At 36.8% G+C, this 21,896-nt stretch overlaps 1 protein-coding gene across 1 annotated transcript in view; it reads right to left on the bottom strand.

Moving 5' to 3' along the window:
• PPP1R1C (protein phosphatase 1 regulatory inhibitor subunit 1C) overlaps positions 1-21,896 on the bottom strand; it is a 107,426-nt gene that overhangs the window by 46,767 nt on the left and 38,763 nt on the right. The window contains exons 3-4 of the mRNA XM_046657876.1: positions 5,098-5,135; positions 2,260-2,320 (exon numbers count right to left, since the gene is read on the bottom strand). Of these exons, the coding sequence (XP_046513832.1) occupies positions 2,260-2,320; positions 5,098-5,135 (99 nt within the window). The remainder of the gene's footprint in view (positions 1-2,259; positions 2,321-5,097; positions 5,136-21,896) is intronic.

The raw sequence follows: 21,896 nt of genomic DNA, 5'->3' as shown, positions 1-21,896 counted from the left end.
GATCTGAATTTGGGAGTCATCAGCATATTGGCCCTGATGGTAAACATGTTAAAATGGTTTCCTCTGCTCTATTTCTTCCCCACCATACCTTCATATGAAACCCTCTTCACAAGAGGTAACCTGGACACGTGTTTATTTCCTGGAACCTGGTGGAGCCATAAGTACCATAGTAACTGAAAGAGGAAAAAATAAGTGAACATGGGAGATAGGAGACTTGTCTGTCTATGCATTAATTGAAATGGCATAGGTGGGATTTAGCATCTCGCCCCTCCCGCTACTTAGGCTTCTGTACTGGTAACTCCTCACAACCTCGTGAGAGAGGAGAAAGGAGTCTGGCTAGTTTTTTTTGTATTATTTTCTTTCGTTTTGTTATGTTTTACTAACCAGTTACTCACTGGGTGCTTCATGAAGCCCTAGTTGGCCTTTTTGTCAGAATGATTTTTTTCAGAGCTGTTTATCACATCTGTTGCTGTTTTGCTTTCCTAGCAAACTTCTTTACACTCAATAATGGCACATTCTACTGTAATTTGAAGAATTATACATTTCGGAGCAATTGTATTATTGTTTAGCATCTCAATAACATTTCCTTTGCTAATTCATATTTCTTATGATTGAAGCTTTTTTATGTGCTCATAATACACTGTATGTTACCATTGCTTAATTTTGTCTTGAGATATTCATTTCTAGCTCTTGGTGGGGGGTGGACAATAAAACGTGGATTTAACTTTATCTTTTCTTTCATTAGAAGCAGGAGACTTACCCAGGTATTTACTGGTTTTAAATGGGGCCTAAGTGGTTTGTAATAACACTGATGGCCTCCTGCAAGAATTACCGTGCTTTCTCAAACCTTTGACTCATTACCAAAAATGATGATCACTGAATGACCTTCTTGGACCGATCAACAGTAGTAAGGTTTTATGTAAAAACGTGCGATGTGACTAACTTCCCTAAATGTTAGGATCCCACATTCTTATGATATTTGAGAGCTAAATATAATGAAAACCATGAGCCCCTGGGGCCTCGATTTTAAGATTTTCCTTTAAAAATAATACTATTATTCTCTGAGGACATAAAAACAGGATTACTTTATTTAGTTAAGCCAACCCAAAATAAAACAGAGGAAATCATTAAATGAGTGAACATATATCTTTCATTGTTGCCCATTCATGCCAAAACTGACGTGTCTTAAAAGTCCGAGATGACTTACAATAGGGAAAATATCTTCAAAATGATTACATTTATCTTCATAGAGGGTGCCTGATAGTCTCAATAATTACCCTGCAATAAACTACAGTGCTGATGATTGCATTATTTACTGCAGTCTTACGAATAAGCAAACGTGGAGTTTTATAGCTGCACAGGAAGGAAGTTTATTGAAAGTAGCTATTAATGTGTCCATTTATATCCCACCTCCCTGAAAAGGCCCCAAATCGAGAGAGAATACAGAGTGGAAAATTTCACTCCCAATTTAGACATCTCTCCAGACTCCAGAGGAAGCTGCTCAGCTGGCCTCTGCTGTAGCTGAAATCAAGCTGGATGGTTGCATGAGGAACCACTGGGACAACTGCCCAAGTACCAGACTGGAACATGAGCTACTGGATTCAACACACTGCCTCATGTCAGGAATGTTTTTGTGTGAGAAATAAAAGAAGCCTTCCCTGGAATTGATGTTGGTAAAAATTCTGATACACTTAGATGTTCTTTCAGTAGTTCCAATTTTAGGGGAAAATTCTGGGAAAATCTGAGCTAGCATTGCTAATTGTTATTTCAACAGCTGTTACATGTAGAGCTAATAGCTATTTGATTGGGTTTCTTAGAGCTGCTCCTGACTCAAGGCAGTGAGGCAACACTTTACATTAAATGTGCCCCAAATTCAAGTTATTCTATTTCGCTTAAGCCAGGAAAGAAATAACAATCATCTGCCAACACTGGCAAGAGTAATTAGGGATTCTGGAAAAATCTCTTCAAGGAAAATATGTGAGGAAGAGTAAAAGAAAAACCCTTGTCATTATTTTGGAAAATCTGAACTCCAGACTGAGATTCTGAGACATCTCTAGTCATTTCTTCTTCAACCACCTATTTACTCTTGATGAAACTAAATTTTAAATGGATAAAGTATTTTACTGAAAGACACATTACTATGTAGTAGAGCTGAGAGTGGATCTAGCTTATAATGAAGCATGTGGTCCTTGAGAACAGTGAGCCTGCCAGCCGTGAACTCAACACTCACGACAACCCAAAACAGTACCTGAACAGTACCTTTCATGGTGGGTGCTGTGTACACACTCTGCTTCCTTTGCTTAGGGGATGCATTCTGTGACTGTGGACAAACAGAAAAAAGCAAGTCTTATATTTGGACAAAAGGTACAATGCCATCAGCCTTGTGAGAGAAATAAACACTGTGTCATATTTCAAAGAGCTTTCTGATTTCCCCATCATGAAATAGAATGCTAATCAATGAGAAATTATATATATGTGTTCACTGATATCACAGTCTCAAGAGATATAAGAAGCTAGGGGGCTATGTTATCATACAACTTCATCCACTGAAGTTTTGAAATTATTTTCTCACCTAGTAACATGAGTTTATTTTTAAAAGAAAGAGAAAAAGAGACACTAATCCTTTCCATTTGAGAGAAAAGCATAAATGCCAGGACAAAATATACTCCAAATGCAATGTCCATGGGATGATTATACTCGTTCATAGATTGTTGAGTGGTTCCGGAGGAACAGTGAGGGTTCTTGGTAAGTAATACCAATCCATAACCGCTGGAATTGATGTGTCCAATCTAATGTCTTCATTTACTTTGAATTACAATGTTAAGATAATATTCTTTTTTATATTCAAAAGATAAGTCCTTTCCTAACAAAACTGCTATTTAGCATTCTTACCTAAGCACACTGAGTCAGGATTAATTTATTTAAGAAGACATTTTTGCATTAAAAATGATAAAAATAGGAACACAGGAACATATTTCAGGGTCAAAACCACAAATAGTAGTATGAACATCTCTCTCTCTGTCTCGGTTTTTCTCTTTGTCTCTCTCTCTCTATATATATACACACACACACATATATATATATATGTGTGTGTGTGTGTATGCGTATATATGTTATTTATTTAGTAAAATAAATAATACATATGTGGTCAATACTCCAGTCAACTTATGCCAAAGACTCCTTTTTAATAATGTGTTGATTTATATTTCAGTCTGGCAAAGGTATGAGTTTTAGTGTCTGGAGCAATTTGTTTGTAAGGAAGATTGACCCTGAGCTAACATCCATTGCCAATCTTGCTCTTTTTGCTTGAGGAAGATGGTCCCTGAGCTAACATCTGTGCCAGTCTTCCTCTACTTTGTATATGGGATGCTGCCATAGCATGGCTTGATGAGCAGTGTGTAGGCCCACACCCAGGATCTGAACCTGCGAACTCCAGGCCACTGAAGCAGAGTGTGCGAACTTAACCGCTACTTCACCAGGCCAGCCCATGGAGCAATTATTTTGCTTCAAAAAGCTCAGGTATAAATAGTTATGAGTCACTTCAGGAGGATTGTTCTAGGCTTTCCATGTATATTAGGAAGAAAATAATGTACAAAGCATGAAAAAAACTAAAAACTATTTCATAAAGTTAAATGGAAATTGAGGAATCTTTCCTCATATGTACTAAAGCTTAATTGCCCTCGAACGTATCATCAAGATGTTGGTATTTACCAGACGCAAATACAATCTATTAAAAAGTGAAAAATTCAACAAAATAGTTGCCAAATCCATATCAACCCAGCAAATGGTACAAGCAAATTGCTCTAGAACAGAATGTTTTGGTACCCTCTATCATGCACAGGTGCAGGCAGGGCAGCTCTTCACTAACCTAAACATGTGGATGATTGATATTTCCTTGTACTTCGACTATGCTATACATATACATCCGGTCACTCAACTGATATTCAGTCACGTCTGATTGATTTTGAGAAGCAATCACTTCTGGGATTTCTTTTATGTTTATTTCCATACATGTTCAAAAAATCAAGTAGAAAATTAATTTCAAGTAGAAAACTAATTCTACAGAAAAGTTTGTTCAGTAACATAGGGGTAAAACTTATTAAGTAATGAAAAATACTTTATATTCATTTAAGAGTTTAGTTTTCAAAGCATTTTCAACCCCAGTAAATTTTTAGAAAAGTCTTGAGAGAGACTTTTTAGTATTCTGTTCTTTCTACATTTTCCTCTGAGTGTTTCTATATGCCTGCTCATCGGCCATGGGAATTGACTATTAAATCTGCACACGTCCTACTCACTATTTGTTCCATTTCTGGGTGCAAGTTTACTCACTTCCTTATCTTCTATATATTCTACATTACCAGCTCTCCTAGCCTCCCCCGGTTCATATTTTCTATCTTAATTCCTACATGTATATGTGGAGACTCTGGCCTCAGGGTTTGCTCTTGGCTCCATTCCCCAGAAGACCCTTTATGAGGTGACTGTCCCCATCTTCTTGCTCCAGGATTCCAATATTGGCTGACCCCAGCCTGTGGTGGTCATATAGATCCAGCCACTCAATTACAATTATAAATACTTGTACCAGCCCGGTGGCGCAGCAGTTAAGTTTACATACTCCACTTTGGCGGCCTAGGGTTCATGGGTTTGTATCCCAGGTGCAGACCTATGCACAGCTTATTAAGCTATGCTGTGGCAGGCATCCCACATATAAAGTAGAGGACGATGGGCACAGATGTTAGCTAGGGGCCAATCTTCCTCAGCAAAAAGAGGAGGATTGGGGGGAGATGTTAGCTCATGGCTAATCCTCCTCAAAAAAAAAAGAAAAGAAAAGAAAATTATCAATACCATATCTTGCCTCTAAAGGCAATGGTTTATTTTAGAAGTTTTTTCAGGGGTTAGTATTTCATAGGTAGAGAAACAAGGGTAACCTAGAGGCAGAGATTTAATGACACCATTTTACTATTTATTCAGTCAGGAAAAGCAAACTAAATTGTTTTTAATCACAGTTACATTGATATCATATTTTGTATCACATCTAATCAAACTAATTGTGTTTTTAATTGATTTGAACACATTTATAGAAAATATAAGAAAACTTACTTCTGCTTGTGTGTTGGTCACCCTCTTCTCATCTATTTCTGCAAGAAAAGTGGATGTAATTTATTAGAAAGGTGACATTCTTCCTTATAATATGCATATTAACATTTTCAATTACATAGATCAAAATGATTTAATAATTGCCTATGATTATGTAATATCCATGGCTTAGCATAATGGCTGATAGGGAAAGCAAGGGTAAAGGGGATGGTTTCCTTCTGAGACAACCTTCTTCCAAAGGTTTAAAAAAGGCAGTAAAATAAGCATCCCTCGGGGCCACCCGGAGGCATAGTGGTTAAGTTCACAAGCTCCTCTGTGGTGGCCTGGGGTTTGCAGTTTCAGATCCTGGGTGCCAACTCTGCACCACTCATCAAGCCATGCTGTGGTGGCATCCCACATACAAAATAGAGGGAGCTGGGCACAGAGGTTAGCTCAGTGGCAATCTTCTTCAAGCAAAAAGAGGAAGGACAGGCAACAGATGTTAGGTCAGGGCCAATCTTCTTCCCTCCCACAAAAAAAAAAGTATCCCTCCTGAAATCCCAGACTGCCCACCTTCCAGCAGTCCAGAAAAGGGACCAGGGAAATGGCGCTTAGAACAGCTGCTGGTGTCATCAACCCCACAGTACCAAGGCATAAAAAACCTCCTCTTCTCATGGATTTTGCTGCCACTGGCTACTGCCCATAGCCTCTGTTGTATCTCCTCCAGCTTGCCGCTAAGCAGAACAAACTTCCCTTTCCACTCAGCCCAATCACTCTGACTCTGAGAGAGCAGCATCCTCTTTTCTATATATTTTTCTATATGTGAGCCCACAAATTAAATCTCAATAGATTTCAAAACATAGATATCATGAAAGTGTCTTCTCCAACCACAACAAGATAAAGTTGGAAACCAATAACAGAAGTAAAACTGTAAAATTCATAAATTTGTGGAAGTTAAACACTACATTCTTAACCAATGGATCAAAGGAAAAAATCATAAACACAATATTTGAAAGCTTAAGGAACACAGTGAAAGCAGTGCTAAGAGGAAAATTTATGGCGATAACCGCCCACATTAAAACATAAGAAAGATTTCAAATCAGCAACCTAACTTTACAACTTAAGGAAGAAGAGAAAAAGGAAGAAGCTAAATACAAATCTAAAGGCCTAAGAACCAAGGGGACCGATGGTACAAGTCCTGATTCAAGTCCGTTGGGCCTTCAGACTTGAACCAGGACTTACACCATCGGGCCCCCTGGTTCTCAGGACTTTGCATTTGGATTGGCACTATACCATTGGTTTTCCTGGGCCTTTAGCTTGCAGATGACAGCTTGTGGAACTTCTCAGCCTTTGTTATCACAGGGTCAATCTCTTAGAGTAAATCTCTTTCTATATATCCTACTGGTTCTGTTTCTCTGAAGAACCCTGACTAATATAGTCATCAAAAACAAAGTCTAAGGAACTGTCATAGCCAAGAGGAACCCAAGGAGACACAATAACCAAATGTAACAGGGAATCCTGTTTGAGATTCTCGAACAGAAGAAGGGCATGGGGTAAAAACTAAGAAAATCTGAATAAACTATGGACTTCAGTTAATAATTATATGTTAATATTGAGTCATTAATTGTGACGATGTAACACTTTAATGGCTAATGTAATACATTATTAATAGGGGACCTCTGTTCTATTTTCATGTAAATCTAAAACTCGTCTAAAAAAAGTGTCTAGCAATAAAAACTTGAGAAAAAAAAAAAAGAAAAAGCACTAAACGCAAATAGAAATCACCCTGTGAATATGTTTTTGTTGTTACTGTCAGGATTCTCTATGTGATTTGAAGAACGCCATATAGTCATTATTAGAAAGCAGATAATGTAAGTGAAAAGAAGTTTAATAAAAAAATGTGTTATTAAAAACATACGTAATTTTTTTAAATGTTAACTGTAAAGAGATAGAGAAAAAAGGTGGAATTAAGGATATGAAGAAAAGATTTTAAAGTTCAATTAGCTGAAGCAAGCAAAGATATATTAGTGGAAAAAACAAGGAGTGAAATGATTTTTAAACAAGTCCAATGATAATGAGAACTCTCTACTTTGATTTATTTACTGATTACACGTGGAAAGAGAAGGAACAAAGTATAAAAGAAAATACTAGCAGTACGATTTGATTATATATATCCTCCAGTTTGCTCATCCTGTGTGTTTGTTCCTCATTCTCAGAATGCTCCTTCCCTCATACAATACTACCATTCTTCTAAGTTCTGTTCAAATGGCATCTCCTCTGAGAAATCTTTCCCAGTTCATGCCTCCCTTACTCCCAATTGAAAGTCAGCTTCCTCTGCCCAATACCCATAGCACTTTCTCTATGCCAGTCTTATAATATTCATCGTTATATACCCTGTACTATGGTCATTAGTGTTTTTTCTCCATAATAACCTATAAAGGAATGAAGATTAGCCTCAATTTTCAATTCTTCCACAGCTCTTAGGATAGTAGCATGGTTGACACATAACAGCTTATCAAATAAACATTTTAATGCCTATGTTTCATAAAATAAGACCTTCTTTTTTCTGCTTCTCTATATTACAAAACACAATTGTAGTGAAGTTACTTACTCATATTAGGTGCTAAATAAATAGTTTTAACAAACAAGTATTTGGTTTGCAGTCTTGTTAAGGCAAAGGACATGACTTCCGTTTCCTGAAATCAGCTTGCTAGGTCCAAGGCACTCAGATTCCTGTGCCATGGTGAAGGCTCTCAAATTCTTATAAATGTTGCCTAAGTGGTTCACAAATGAATCTTGGAGGAAAAACAAGGATATTTGACTTTGTTCTGTTGGATTCCAGAGGTTGAGAAGATATCTGAGGCAAGGACAATATATATCATAATAAGAGAAATTAAAAATAAGCGGAAGAGAAAGTAAAATTTAACGTATGTTTTTATAGATATCAGCCTCAGACAATATCTAAACCTATGGAAACACATGACTTATTCAGGATATTGGCTGCAGAAGAGCACTGACTCATATATAGAATGCTTTGGTAAAGAGAGAACCAATTTCTAGAATAATACCGAAAGATACAGACCTTCGATGAACTAAGATAACAGATTGACTTGAGTCTTTATTTTAGGCAGTTATTTTGGAAATGTGAGAGAAAAAGTCAGTTTAGTGGAAACTGGAGTACTTCCAATAAACAGAATGTTGTAAGTTCATGCTTTAAAGATTCCTCTGCTCAAAAGCAATAGTAACGGCAGATTAAATATAAAAAGAGATGACCAAAATGACGCAATCACAGTCAACAAGTAGTCAAAACATCTCTATGGACCATAACATGAGAAAAGCAAAATGCAATAATCAGGTAAGAAACCATGGCCTGAAAGCCTTTGGATCGAGAAGCAGGCAGAGTCAGCTGAGAGTTCTTATCCATGAGTAAAACGATTGACTTCACGTGAAGGAAGCAACAAAAGCCAGGCTTGCTGATTAGAACCAAAGCGGGGCTCATGGTACCGATATTCAAATTCTTATAAATATTGCTTAAGTGGTTCAAAAGTGAATCTTAGAGGGAAAACAAGGATATAAGACTTTGCTCTGTTGGTTTCTAGAGATGGGCAAGGACAACATATATCATAAGAGAAATTAAAAATAAGTTGGCAGATAAAGTCAAATTTAATGTACGCAGGGTATATGCTATGCTGGGAAAAAGTGCTGATCCATGTAACCAGAGAGACAGGAGAAAATGGATAACTTGGGATAAGCCACCATGGACTCAGTGACCACATCTGCTCCATTTCTAATATCACCATGGACCAGGAGTCCTGGGGTCCAAATTAAGACCTGATTCTAGATTAAAACTGTGTAGTGTTGAATGGAGAAAGACTCAAGAACATTAACAAGGAAAGGTAAGCATAGAAGGGGAAATTCTCTTCATTCTGTGTTGAAAATTAAAATCTCAAAACACAAGAAGAAAAGGAACATTTAAGAATTATCACCAGGGGCCAGCCCGGTGGCATATCGGTTAAGTTCACATGTTCCGCTTTGGAGGCCTGGGGTTCGCCGGTTCAGATCCCGGGTGCAGACGTGGCACCGCTTGGCAAGCCATGCTGTGGTAGGTGTCCCACATATAAAGTAGAGGAAGATGGCCACGGATGTTAGCTCAGGGCCAGTCTTCCTCAGCAAAAAGAGGAGGATTGGCAGCAGATGTTAGCTCAGGCGGTAGATGTTAGCTAATCTTCCTCAAAAAAAAAAGAATTAGTGCCAAAAAAGCAATTGGAAGGTGAATTCCCTCCAGATGAAATGAAAACTTCAGAGCAACTAGAAAATGTCTTTAATATTTGGTACCCACAAAGAGAGATAGCATATCCATTTTTTAAAAATCAGGAAATGTTGAAACAAAATTAGCTACAGTGAAACAAAAACAGGTGGATATAAAAAGAAACAATTAGAAATATAAAATTTAATCACGGAAATAAAAAACTCAATAGAGATGAAAATCTCCAGGGTGGGCACATATAGCTTAAAAACCTTGAGCATTATATGTAAAACAAACATAAGGAGACTCAAAAATGCAGAGAGAAGAAAGCAGACCAGGACCTTTGATCTGAGAGACATCACAGCAGCGAGTTCTCTAGGTTTCCTTCTGACTTTTATATCCTTGACTGGATGCTGGAGAAGCTGGCAATCCAGAAACGCAAATAGCAACAGACAAGAAAAAACAAGCTCCCGAGAAAGCCTACTTTCTCTAATCTAACGATCAGGAGAGGGACACCTACTTTCTAAAACACAGAAAACTTTTATACCTTAGCTGCTCTTCTTCCTTCCAGTTTGTGGAAGCCAAATGAGAAGGTGGCACTTTCACAACTATCTAGTGGCAATGAGGCAGCCAGAGAGAAATGACACCTTACAAATAGGGAAAAGCGATTTGAATAACAGCAATTTTTCATTAGATCCATGAAGCCCAGGAGGAAGTGGCACAACATTTTTTAAGTGCTGAACAAAACTGTCAGCTTTGCAATTACATATCCAGTGAAGTTATGCTTCAAGAATGAAGGGGAGATAAAGATAACATTAGATGAAGGAAAACTAAGAGAATTTGTCACTAGCAGACCTATCCTAAAAGAATGGCTTAAGGAAGTTTTCTAATCAGAAGGGAAATGACTTAAAAAGAAATCTTGCGGGCCAGCCTGGTGGCATAGTGGTTAAGTTTGTGCACTCTGCTTTGGCAGCCCAGGGTTCACGGGTTTAGATACCAGGGACAGACCTACACACCACTCATCAAGCCATGCTGTGGCAGTATTCCATGTACAAAATAGAGGAATATTGGCATGGATGTTAGTTCAGGGAAAATCTTCCTCCTGCAAAAAAAAGAGGAAAATTGGCAACAATGTTAGCTTGGGGCCAATATTCCTCACCAAGAAACAAAAGTAATCTTGGAACATCAGCAAGAATGATGGAAAGAGAAAACATATGGGTAAATATCATAGACTTTGCTTCTCATCTTGAGTTTTCTACATTATAGTTGATGACTGATAGAAAAATTTTAATGTTGCCTGATACGGTTCTCAATGTAGAGGAAATACTTTAAAAAATCATATTATAAATGAGAGAAAGTAAAGAGACTTAAAGGAGGATAAAGTTTCTATACTTCACTCAAAGTAACAAAATGTTAGTACCAGGGGACTGTGATAAATTATATATATGTAATAAAGCATTCACTAAATAATCTGTAGAAGAAGATACATTTACAAACATAATAGATAAATCAAAATGGAATTATAAAAAATGTTCAAGTAACCTACAGGAAGGTAGAAAAAAGAAAACAGAAACAAAAAAACAGAAAAGCCAGAAAAAAAAACTATACTGGCAGACTTAGGCCCTAACATATGAGTAATTATGTTAAATACAATTGACCTAAATACACTAATTAAAAGACAGAGATTGGCACAGTGGATAAAAACCAAAATGACTTAATTATACACAAGGGCAATATGCTGAATGAACAAAAGTAAATCTCAAAAGGTCACATACTATGTAATTCAACTTGCATCACATTATTGAATGATGAAATTATAGAGATGGAGAAGAGATAAGTTGTTGCTAGGCATTAGGGTTGGTAGGAGACAAAGGGGTGGATATCACTATAAAGTAGAGCAAGAGGGAGATCTTTGTGGTCATGAGGTAGTTCTGTTTTTTTATTTCAATGGTAGGTTCAAGACTCTACACATGATAAAATAGCATAGAACTATAAACATACATGGCAGCAATGTCAATTTCATGGTTTTATTATGGTACTGTAGTTACATAAGATGTTACCATTGGGAGAAACTAGGTAAAAGGAAGCCTGTTTTGCATGATTCCAAAATAACTTCTATTTCTTCTCTATTCTAAATTTTGCAGGAGTATTAAAAATGGGAAACATCACATTTTATTTAGGATTCAAACACGTGACTTTTTTCCAGTTCACTCATTTGGGAGCTGGTCTAACTAGCTGACAGGAATTTAGTCTATTTTAGTCAACAAATTATAATCATATATGCTTGTTATATAATCATATAATAATTTTACTTTACTGAAAATATTAGAACACATTAAGAAAAACTTCATATTTTGTGATTTCAGTTAATTTTACACCAAATGACCAAAACAGAAATATTAATCCCAAAATGCATTGGATAATTTCCTTTCCTCAATTTACAGAATGGCAGGTTGAAGCAACGAAGTGGCCCTCTACTGTGTTGTTGCAATGATATCACATTTGTCTTACTGATGGGAGGGGAGTGTCAAAGGAGAAGGCAGTGTGGCCAATCATAAACCAGTCCAGTAGAATTCACTAAAGTAGGATTGAATTTCACAAAACCACCATCATTGTGTGTGATGACAAGTCACAGAAAAGAAATCAGCTTGATTATTGCATTTATCAAGGCATTCCTTTGGCATTGTCCAAACATAACTATTAGCTGATAGGATTAGAGGCAAGTATATCTGGTCTAACAAGAGGAAGGAAATTAAGATTTCCCTACATTCTTTTCTTTCCATGGAGGAGACTATAGGTTTGTTTTCATTAATACTTATTTTATCTGATCACTTTGGCATGGAGCCAAGACTGGTCACCTAAAGATGTGTAAAATGTTATTACAAATATCACTTTTAAACTGTTTTTGTGGTCAATGGCACTCATTTGAACCAATTTGTCCACCTCATCATTTAACTGTAGTGGGATAGATTCTGTGTATGTAGCTTTTCTTCCTTGCAGCATTGTGACAAAAACCATCTAATCACTACCAAAGGAAGGTCAAAAACGAACATTGGAACGGCCTCTTTTAAATATCTCTTTGCCTTCTACATTGAGGTTTCTATTGGATTATTCCTTTGTAGATATACGTGAGATTTTTACCTACTTCCTTCATGCTCTAACTAGTATATATTGAAGCCTATATAAAGAAATGCTTATAAAGTCAAGTGAAACAAATTCCAAAATGTAGAGAAATTTTGTATGTGGAACACCTAATATTCTAGTTGACCAACACACGAAGACAGCACCAACCTCTCTGCTGTGTAGGCTCAATTCATATGATAAATTGACTGCTTATGTCACATTAACAAAAACCTGATTGAAAACTGATTCAAGGTTTCTTAATTTCCTGCCTATTAAATTTTTTTATTGTGGGAGGAATTAAGCATTCAATCCATTAACTTATAGAAATTTCCATAATTTTTACATTTTTACTAATAACTGAAAGAATTATTGCCTCGATCCCATATTAAGCAACATAAGACAGTGGCTCTGCAGACAGATCCTTCTCAAGACAGTGATTGCAAGAGGACAGGACATTGACTATTTTACACCTAAAGTGTAATTATTCAAAACCTCTCCTTAAAATCAATCCTGGGAAAAAATTAAGACTAATTTCCTGAATTACTTTAAACTATAAAGAAAAAAAAGGTAAAATTTTTATTTCTATTGCAAAATTTTTGTTAGGTACAGTGTCATTAAATACTTTTTCTACCAATTTATCATTAAAAAATGACCAATCTACAATTGACGTTTTACAATTTTTTCAAAAATATAAGAAAAATATATAGCATGAATCATTCTACTATTACATTTTAAAAAGAGCTTTATAAAATATTAACCATCCATCTCCACTAAATCTAAAACATCTCATATACATATTTATATCCCAAAGCAAATAGTTTAAGTATATTTGAAGAGTGAGAATACATGTGAAGAGGTCATTATTTAGCCAGCAACATTCACTCCTATATGCTAGTCAAGTTTTTTATTAAAAAACATTTTCTAAGTGTTTTCTAAGGCAGCGAGACGCATCCAGCATAGCTGTAAGAATTCCATGTGCTTTCACACCAAAGTTTGGATTGAAATTAGAGGCCATGTAAGTTTGCGAAGCATGGTGACAAAATAATAATTTCTTGGATGATTTTTATTCTTTTTAAATGTTAATCAATGGAAATACTGCAAATGATGAGGTGGTGCTATATGGTTACCAAGGAAAACCAGGACTACTCCTTATGAATATTACGACTCTCCCTATCTAGCTCTGCACTGAAAAAGGCCCTCATTAAGGCACAATAATCCAGCTGCCGTATGACATAGTAAGTATTGATTCCTCACCTCTTCATGTCCCCTCATCCACTAACTAAAGAGAAAACACTACAATATCAAAACCCTTACCCACTAGGCAGCATCTAAATTAGTTTTTCTTCCCTCAGGAGACACTAATAACACATTTCGTACAGAAAATGTTAACAAAATTGCAGAAAAATTCTCAACCATGCGCATATTCTTTCCCCATTTCTTTTTCCACCCTGTTGAGCTGGTGCTTGAAACAACTGCTGCATCTTCCCCATCCATTTCCTCAGTAACCTTCACAGTATTCAGGCGAGGAGAGGCTGTTTTCACAGCCAGGCTGTGTGTTTTGCTGGATTATGAAAGGCTTAGCTTGTGGTTTTGTTTTTGTTTAAAAGCAGAATGTACTCTCTTCTCTACAGGAAGCTTCTCTGAAATATTGAGAGAATGCTTTTAATTCTCTTCTTTTATTTATTTATTTTTTTTTAAAGATTTTATTTTTTTCCTTTTTATCCCCAAAGTCCCCCAGTACACAGTTGTATATTCTTCGTTGCAGGTCCTGCTAGTTGTGGCATGTGGGACACCGCCTCAGCGTGGCTCGATGAGCAGTGTCATGTCCGCGCCCAGGACATGAACCAATGAAACACTGGGCCGCCTGCAGCAGAGCACACCAACTTCACCACTAGGCCACGGGGCCAGCCCCATTGATTCTCTTCTTTTTAAAGTTAGTCAAGAGAAAATGTTTTACTGTTACAATACAACCTGGTTGAAACTACAGTCAGACGTGTTCTGGGACTCACACTTTATTTAGGAAATGTATGCAAAGCACACTCAAACTGATAAATGAAGTGGAGTAAATCTTCTACTTTAAATTTTTCTCCTTCGAAATTTCCTCTCAGCTTTGCAGTTGTTTTGCACTCCAGTTTATTATGAAAATATCAGCACTGGTTTATGGATGACAGGTGGATAGATATAACCAAATGAGACAAGATTAGCATTTATCTTGACAAGAGTCTAGGAGAATAAAATAATTAAGCAAGGCTATGGGATCAATGCATGACTTATTGCCAGAGTGTGACACTATGATCAGAGAACCAGGTTAAGGTGGCATCTGAGCAGGTAGGCCCAAGGTGCTGTTCAGTTAACACACGCGCAAGCAGAGGCATGTGGAGTAGATGGTAGAGGCAGCAATTTTGTATCCAAAACCCCAAACAGAACAAAATCAGCAGGTGGAATGGGGCTCTGAGAAGCAATTCAGTCCTGAAGACCAGAATTAGGATTTCAAGGTACAGTGCGAGCAGGCAGGGTCATATGAATAGACAGTAAAGACCAGCTTTCCTGAAATCAAGCAGGAAGACCAAGCACACAGTCACTGAGAGCCTGCTGTGAAAGAACAGCTACTACAAATCTGACTGGTAGAAATCACACAGACGGTCACGGAGCTAAGAAAGCAAACAGAAAAAGAAAATCCTGCCCTAATATTAAATGTTGAGGTTTTACCTGGGATAGTATGGACCAGTTCACAGCAGGCTGATGATACCACTTACCAGAACTAGAAAAGCAGGATAAGTTACAGAAGGCATCAAGGCCTGCAGAAGGAAAGAAAACTACAGAGACCAGAGACACTGCAGACGGAGAGGCTGACAAGTCATATCTGGCCCCTGGCGGAGGGCCACTGAAGGAGAAGAGAGAATCCAGAAGAGAATTTGGTGATGATGTGGAACTAGAGCAACCGAATTGAAGACAGGAATGGCTTCAAACATATAACTTGTCTCCCCGATAAGATGTTTGAGAGATTCTGAAGCTGTCCAGGGTGGATGAATAAGCAGTTAGAAAACCTCTTAAAAGCAAAACGTAAATTCCAAAGAAACAAAGACTTGCAGACTCTTAATTGAAAGCACTAGAAGCGATACAAGACATAGGTAAACTGAATCACAGCGAAACCGAAATCTGGCCTCACCCTGGGATAGTTGGTGATCGGATTAAGTGATCAGTCCCCTGCTCTGTCCGCCTTGCAGAGGAAGAAGTGAACTCTTTAAACACGTCTAAAAATACGTTTTAAGTGTTTCAGAGCCTCTAAAGTTTCCTAACCACAAATGTGCAGAATTCAATAAAAATTAAAAAACACAAAAAGATAGGACTGATAACTAAGAGAAATTAGAAACAGATTCACAGGTGATTCAGATATTGAAGTTAGCAGTCAAAGACTATAACCAATATGTTCAAAAAAATAAAGGGAAACATTAACAAAATAGATTTAGAGATAAATAAGTAACAGAGAAATAGAATCCATGAAAAGAAACAACTTGATGAACTTCAACAGACATTAACTTAATTTAAGAATCCAATGGATGGCTTTAAGGGCATATTGAACCTAGCAGATGACACAAACAAGTTAATGAACTGGGAGACCGGTCAGTAGAATTCTACAAACTGAAGTACACAGAGAAAAAGTGAATGGAAAAAACAGAACAGAGAATAACAGACACTTGCGACACAGTCAAAGGTGTAAAATAAGGGTAATTGGAGTCCCAGAAGTAGAAAAGAGAGAGAATGGCCAAGAATTCAAAAACAAAAACAAGACACCAGATGACACAGATCCAAGATGTTTAGCAACTCCAAACAGGCACAGGAGGGGAAAAAAAATGGAGAAAAAGAAAGGGAAAAAAAATCACATATAGGCATATCACAGCAAAACTTCTGAAGGCCAAAGACAAAAGAGAAAATCCTAAAAGCAACCAATTGAAAAGATTTGTCTTCAAAAAGCAATAATAAGATGGACTAAAACAACTGAATCCAGAATACAATGACATAACATTTAAAGTACCGAAAGAAAATATCTGTCAGCCGAAAATTCTTCAGGCAGTGAAACTATCCTTCCAAAATGAAGATGAAGTAACAATCATACCTGCTCTAAGACACAAGCTATTTTTAAATATATTTCTTTCTTTGGGTCAAAACTGAGGTAGTAATGTTCCTTGTCTAATTTCTAATTTTAAAATATTGACTCATGCCTCTTTTAAGATGTGTTCTTTATATGTTTCCTTCTTTTAGGTAGCAAGTGAACTTGTAAGGCACCTTGTCTAGATTCTGATTTAAAAATTCTGTTTCTAGTCTTTTCTCTTCATCAGTGTAAATCTTCTCTTGACCCATCCACAAGGGCTGTATGTAGTGACTAGCCCAAAAAAGTTCTCTCTCAAGGACAGAGAGAAAGTCTATTCCTCAGGGCCACAGACAGAGTAGAACCACAGGTGGAAGCCAGACATGCACAGTGCTGGACCAGAGTACATTTCATAATCAGCTGATAACTCTAATTTCCCTTTGAATGTGATAATGGCAGTATAGTTCCTGAAATATTTCTGATAAGAGAAGTTTGTTGTAACTTTACTTTCATAACACCATTAAGGAGGCTAAGCATACCTTTCAGTTATGTGTTCCACTCCTCTGTTTAATAAATGGGGTTATCTACCTGGGCAGAAAACTGAGATAATATCCTAAATCCTTAGTATATTTTCACTCAGCTTTTTAAAAAACTTTTCTAGCAATTCTTTGTGGGAAAAAATTAATTCTGTTATATAGAAGAATAACAACAGAGAAAAGCAATTCATAGTCCTCTTTTTGAGGTGCCCTAGAGATTAAATCACAAGGATATGGGTGCCATCTTTAACAGTCTCTAAAGGAATTTACCATCAGATCTCCAAAGACAGCAGTGAAATCTAAACTATCACATTTCAGCTGATTTTCTGTTTTTGTATCTAACATATTTGAAGGTAGAACATCTTTCTTTCCAGAGACCATTGGATCACAACTATTGACAAGATCATCTATGGTTGGGCAATATGGGGTGAAGGGAGAGGTAAGCAGAGTCAAGGACAAAATTTCCATAGGGGGCTTTAGGTCTACTAGTTCAAGAACAACCGCTGACCTACGGACCTTCGGAAGAGAATAAGAGTAAATCAAATACAAGTGAAAGAAATTGCTGTGCGCAGCTCAGCTCTTCATTTTGCATGTAAATTTGTCATTTCCTTGTGGTTTTAGCATTCTAGCATAGAATCAGTCAGTTGAAAGTGCCAGAGAAATCTATCATGTATTTTCTTACATATAGTAGAGGACTAGAATACTCAAGCTTTATTTTTAGTAGGGCTATGCAAAATCTCTTAAGGGCAGCTGTGGCGAAGCCTCTCTTTCTGACTTATTCTCAAACTCTCCACTTTGCAAAATGAGCTCTAAGCCATCAGCTTTTTTGCTCAAAGCCTGCTGGGCTCTGTTGGAGGCCTATCATTTGAGGCTGTGAGTTAAGCCACTAGGCAGTGCTTTCAGCTGTGTTTTTCTTTGAGCTCTTACATCCAGTCAAAACTGGGGCCCAAAGTGAAACCACCAGAGCAATGAATTTATATGCACTGGAAAGGGGACGTGGGGAAAAGAAGCAAACGGTGGGAATAGCTTCACCCTCTTGTGCCAAGAGTCACACAGCTGTATTTTTCTTTCAATATTTTTTATAGCTTTCCACTTTTACTTGATGAAAAGTAGGGACATAACCTCATTACTAAATAGACTTTTATCTCTCAGAGCCCCCTACAAAATGGTTCATTTTAGTGGCAGTCAATAAGAACCAGGTACAAAGTATTCTATGTGGAAATAGTGAAGGAGAAGACAAGGAAAACACAAGATGGATCATGTTCGTTTATTAAGAAAAAACTCTCAACCAGTAATTGTCTTGTGATAGAGTTTAGAAATCTTCCAGACTACCTTTAAGCTTATATTTCATAATTTCTGAGTCCACTTCCAAACATAGTAAAAGAAGAACAGAAAAATCAGATCATTTAAAACCTCAAGAGTCTGCTTTTCATTAGTATTCTCCATTTTTATAAACTAAGTGTCTCTTAGAAAACATATTTTATCCTACCACAGAACCAGTTTATATGAGGGCCAAAGAACTGTTGCATCATCTTATCAGTTGTGACTTTCAATCATTGGTAAGTTTTTCTGCCTGTTTGGAATGTGGATTTCCAACGTTTGCTCCAGGAAAATAAACTAAACTGATTCATTTAGTGCATGGATTTTCTTTTGGGATGATGTCAGATTAAACAGCCACACATATTCCAGTAATTCTTTTTTTTTTTTAAACATTGGCACCTGAGCTAACAACTGTTGCCAATCTTTTTTTTTTTCTGCTTTTTCTCCCCAAATCCCCCCAGTATATAGTTGTATATTTTTTTAGTTGTAGGTCCTTGTAGTTGTGGCAAGTGGGACACCACCTCAACATGGCCTGATGAGCGGTGCCATGTCCCATGTCCGTGCCCAGGATCCAAACCGGTGAAACCCCGGGCCGCCGAAGAGGAGCGCGCGAACTTAACCACTCAGCCACAGGGGTGGCCCCCCAGTAATTCTAACTTTAAAATATCTCATCTCCTTTTCTTAGAACTACCTAGAGAACTGGTTAGGAATCATACTTTTTATGTCAATTTTATAGATTTAGTTTAGAATAATTATCAGATGTTTCAGGCAATGTACACAATCAGGTAATTATTTAATGAGCATTTATTATCTTTCCAATAGTGTGCTCTATGGCATTTTACCTAATAACCTAATTCCTTTAATAATTAGGATTTGAATAATTTAGGTTTAAGACACTAAATTTAAGACACTAAAATTTCATTATCCTGTCATGTAGAATATCACAAAGATATTGTTAGCAGAGTCTCCAAATGAAGTCCCATAACCAGGTGTCTTATGAGAAAGAGTAGGGAAAATGATTGAGGAGAGCATAAGAAAATTATTCAGAGGTTGATCGTTTGAATGGTGATGATGGAGAATTCTGAGAACACCTGCTTTAGAGCTGGGTCTGAGAGGCATCAGAGTTAGAATAGAGTTAGCTGCTTACCAATATTTGAAATATTTAGTGCTCTTTCTACTACATAGAACATTTTCTCTTTTTTCACACTGGCTGCTAAAATTGACATTGACTTATTAAATCTGCTTTGCAACTTGCATCAGTCAGCCAAGGAAAATGTAGAGGTTTCCATTTCTAAAAAAGCATACTGGAACATAAAAGTAAACTTCTACAATGTTTCTTTATATTTCATAAATTTAATTACATGACACGATTGTTCAACTTGAAGTTATGATCAATGTATCTCGAATTTGAATTGCTAGTACATAATTTTTGAAGACCCTTTGGGGGCTACAGTTCATGCATAAAAATTGGGAAGCAAAGCTAAACTGAAAATTAGGTTTCAATGTATTCTTATGAAGCCAAACATAAGCAGACGTTTGACAATGGGGGAGTTTCTCTATGTTGATCAAAGTGCTAAACTAAAGGATTTCTTGCTTATGTCAGATTCTTATTTTTTAATCGTGCTATTTGATATCCTGTTTGAAAAACAATTTAATTTTTTCCAAATCCTTTTGTATTTTTGATTGTGTAGACATACACCGTTGTGAATTTCAAAATAATTTTGTGAGTGACTCTATTATGAGTAAACCATTGGAAAATGACATAAAATAAAGCAACAATCTCCTTTTAACTAGAATCCTCTATAACAAGAGGCAAACTTCCCTTTTTTAGCTATAGATGGAAGGTATCTTTTTAAAGTCACAAGTTGTCACTCTAGACATTAAATACATGTGGATACCTATAGACAACATGGTGATATTTTCATGACTTAACCAACTAAAGGCATCCTATCACTGATGATAAATGTGTTTTTGTCAGTAATGGAGAGAAAGGTCAGTTGAACTATATCATTAAATCCTACTCCACTTTACATAACTTTTTGTAGACTTGAAAAATATAGAAGTTAGCTTTTGTCATTAGGCCATCTGCAAATCTTTACTTCACATTCTAAGTAATATTTCTCAAAAAGATGATGCTTTATTCATTCAGTTTTAAAGATTGAAGAATTAAATATCTGTGTAATCAGGTTATTTTTCCAACTCTTGGCATTCTATCTGTCCTGGGAATCTTAACCTTCATGCACTTTCTCAATTTTCTTGAAGATTTCTAAGAAACAATGATTACTTATAGTAGATATTTGGGAGAACGATCAAAGGATAAAGTACTGTATGAAATACTAATTCAATATGTTTCACACCAAGTTCAGATAGGAAACAGATAAAAAGTTGTGTGTGTGCATCAGGAGGGAAAATAGTTCGTATTTTTACATCTTAAAATTAAAGCATTTTTTTCTATGAATAATGAGGAAAATTAAATGAAAACATGTATCTGTTTTGTATGTAAGACTGTCACCATGGATCTAAAATGCATCCCATATTTTAACAACAATTGTATATATAATACATCTTGGGCATCCTGCTAGGAACTGGGGTCCAGCCCTCCTAGAAAGATTAAACTTCATTGAAAAAGGCAGTTAAAGAAACAACCACAATATAGTGTGATAAGGGCTGTAACAGACTAGACACAAGGCATGGTAGAATAGCATGTCAAGGGCATTGAACTAAGCCCTAGCAGGGCCAGAAAAGGCTTCTTGGAGGAAAGGACACCTAAGTTGACATGACCAGCAAAGGTAGGTGGGATAGGGAAATTTGACAGCACGAGGAAGTTGGGTGGGGTAGGACTGGGGAGGAGAAGAGATTTTAATCAGAAGAAACAGCTTGTGAGAATGTCCCTGAGGTGTGAGAGAGCAGGACAATTTTTTAGAAATTGAAAAAAACTCAAATATTTGAGCCATAGAATGCCAGTGGTGAGTTCAGAGACAAGAGGTTGAGGACTTAAGAAGGAGTTGGGTAATTTAGGGCTTTGTAACTATGTTGAGAAGTTTGGACTTTATTCTAAAAGTGTTGGGAAATCACTGAGGAGTTTTAAGCAGGAAGAGGCATGATCAGACTTCTCTTGTAGAAAGATCATTCTGATAGTTGTGTGGAGAATGGGTTGCAGGAGTCCATCCTGGATATAGGTAGTTCAGGGAGGAAGGTATTGCAGTAATTCAGGCGATGGAAAATGATAATGTGAACCAGGTTAGAGAGATGTTTAAGAGAAAGAATGGACTGGACTTGGGAACTGATGAAATGTGGGAGGAGAGTGACAAAGAAGGAAAAAGGAGTCAAAGATTATATCCAGTTTCTGGCTCATAGTTTAAATACTTAGGGAATTGTTGATTTTGAGGTATTTATTGACTATCCAAGTAGGAAGAGTTCAGAAATAGTCACTTTTACCCAGCTTCCAGCACATAATTTGAGTTGTTGTGGAATTATTGATTTTGAGGTGCTTATTGACTATCCAAGT

Source organism: Equus quagga, chromosome 4 (genome assembly GCF_021613505.1).
Source record: "Equus quagga isolate Etosha38 chromosome 4, UCLA_HA_Equagga_1.0, whole genome shotgun sequence".
Taxonomy (NCBI): domain Eukaryota; kingdom Metazoa; phylum Chordata; class Mammalia; order Perissodactyla; family Equidae; genus Equus; species Equus quagga.
The sequence above is the reverse complement of the archived record's forward strand: the minus strand, read 5'-3'. Positions and strand labels throughout refer to the sequence as shown.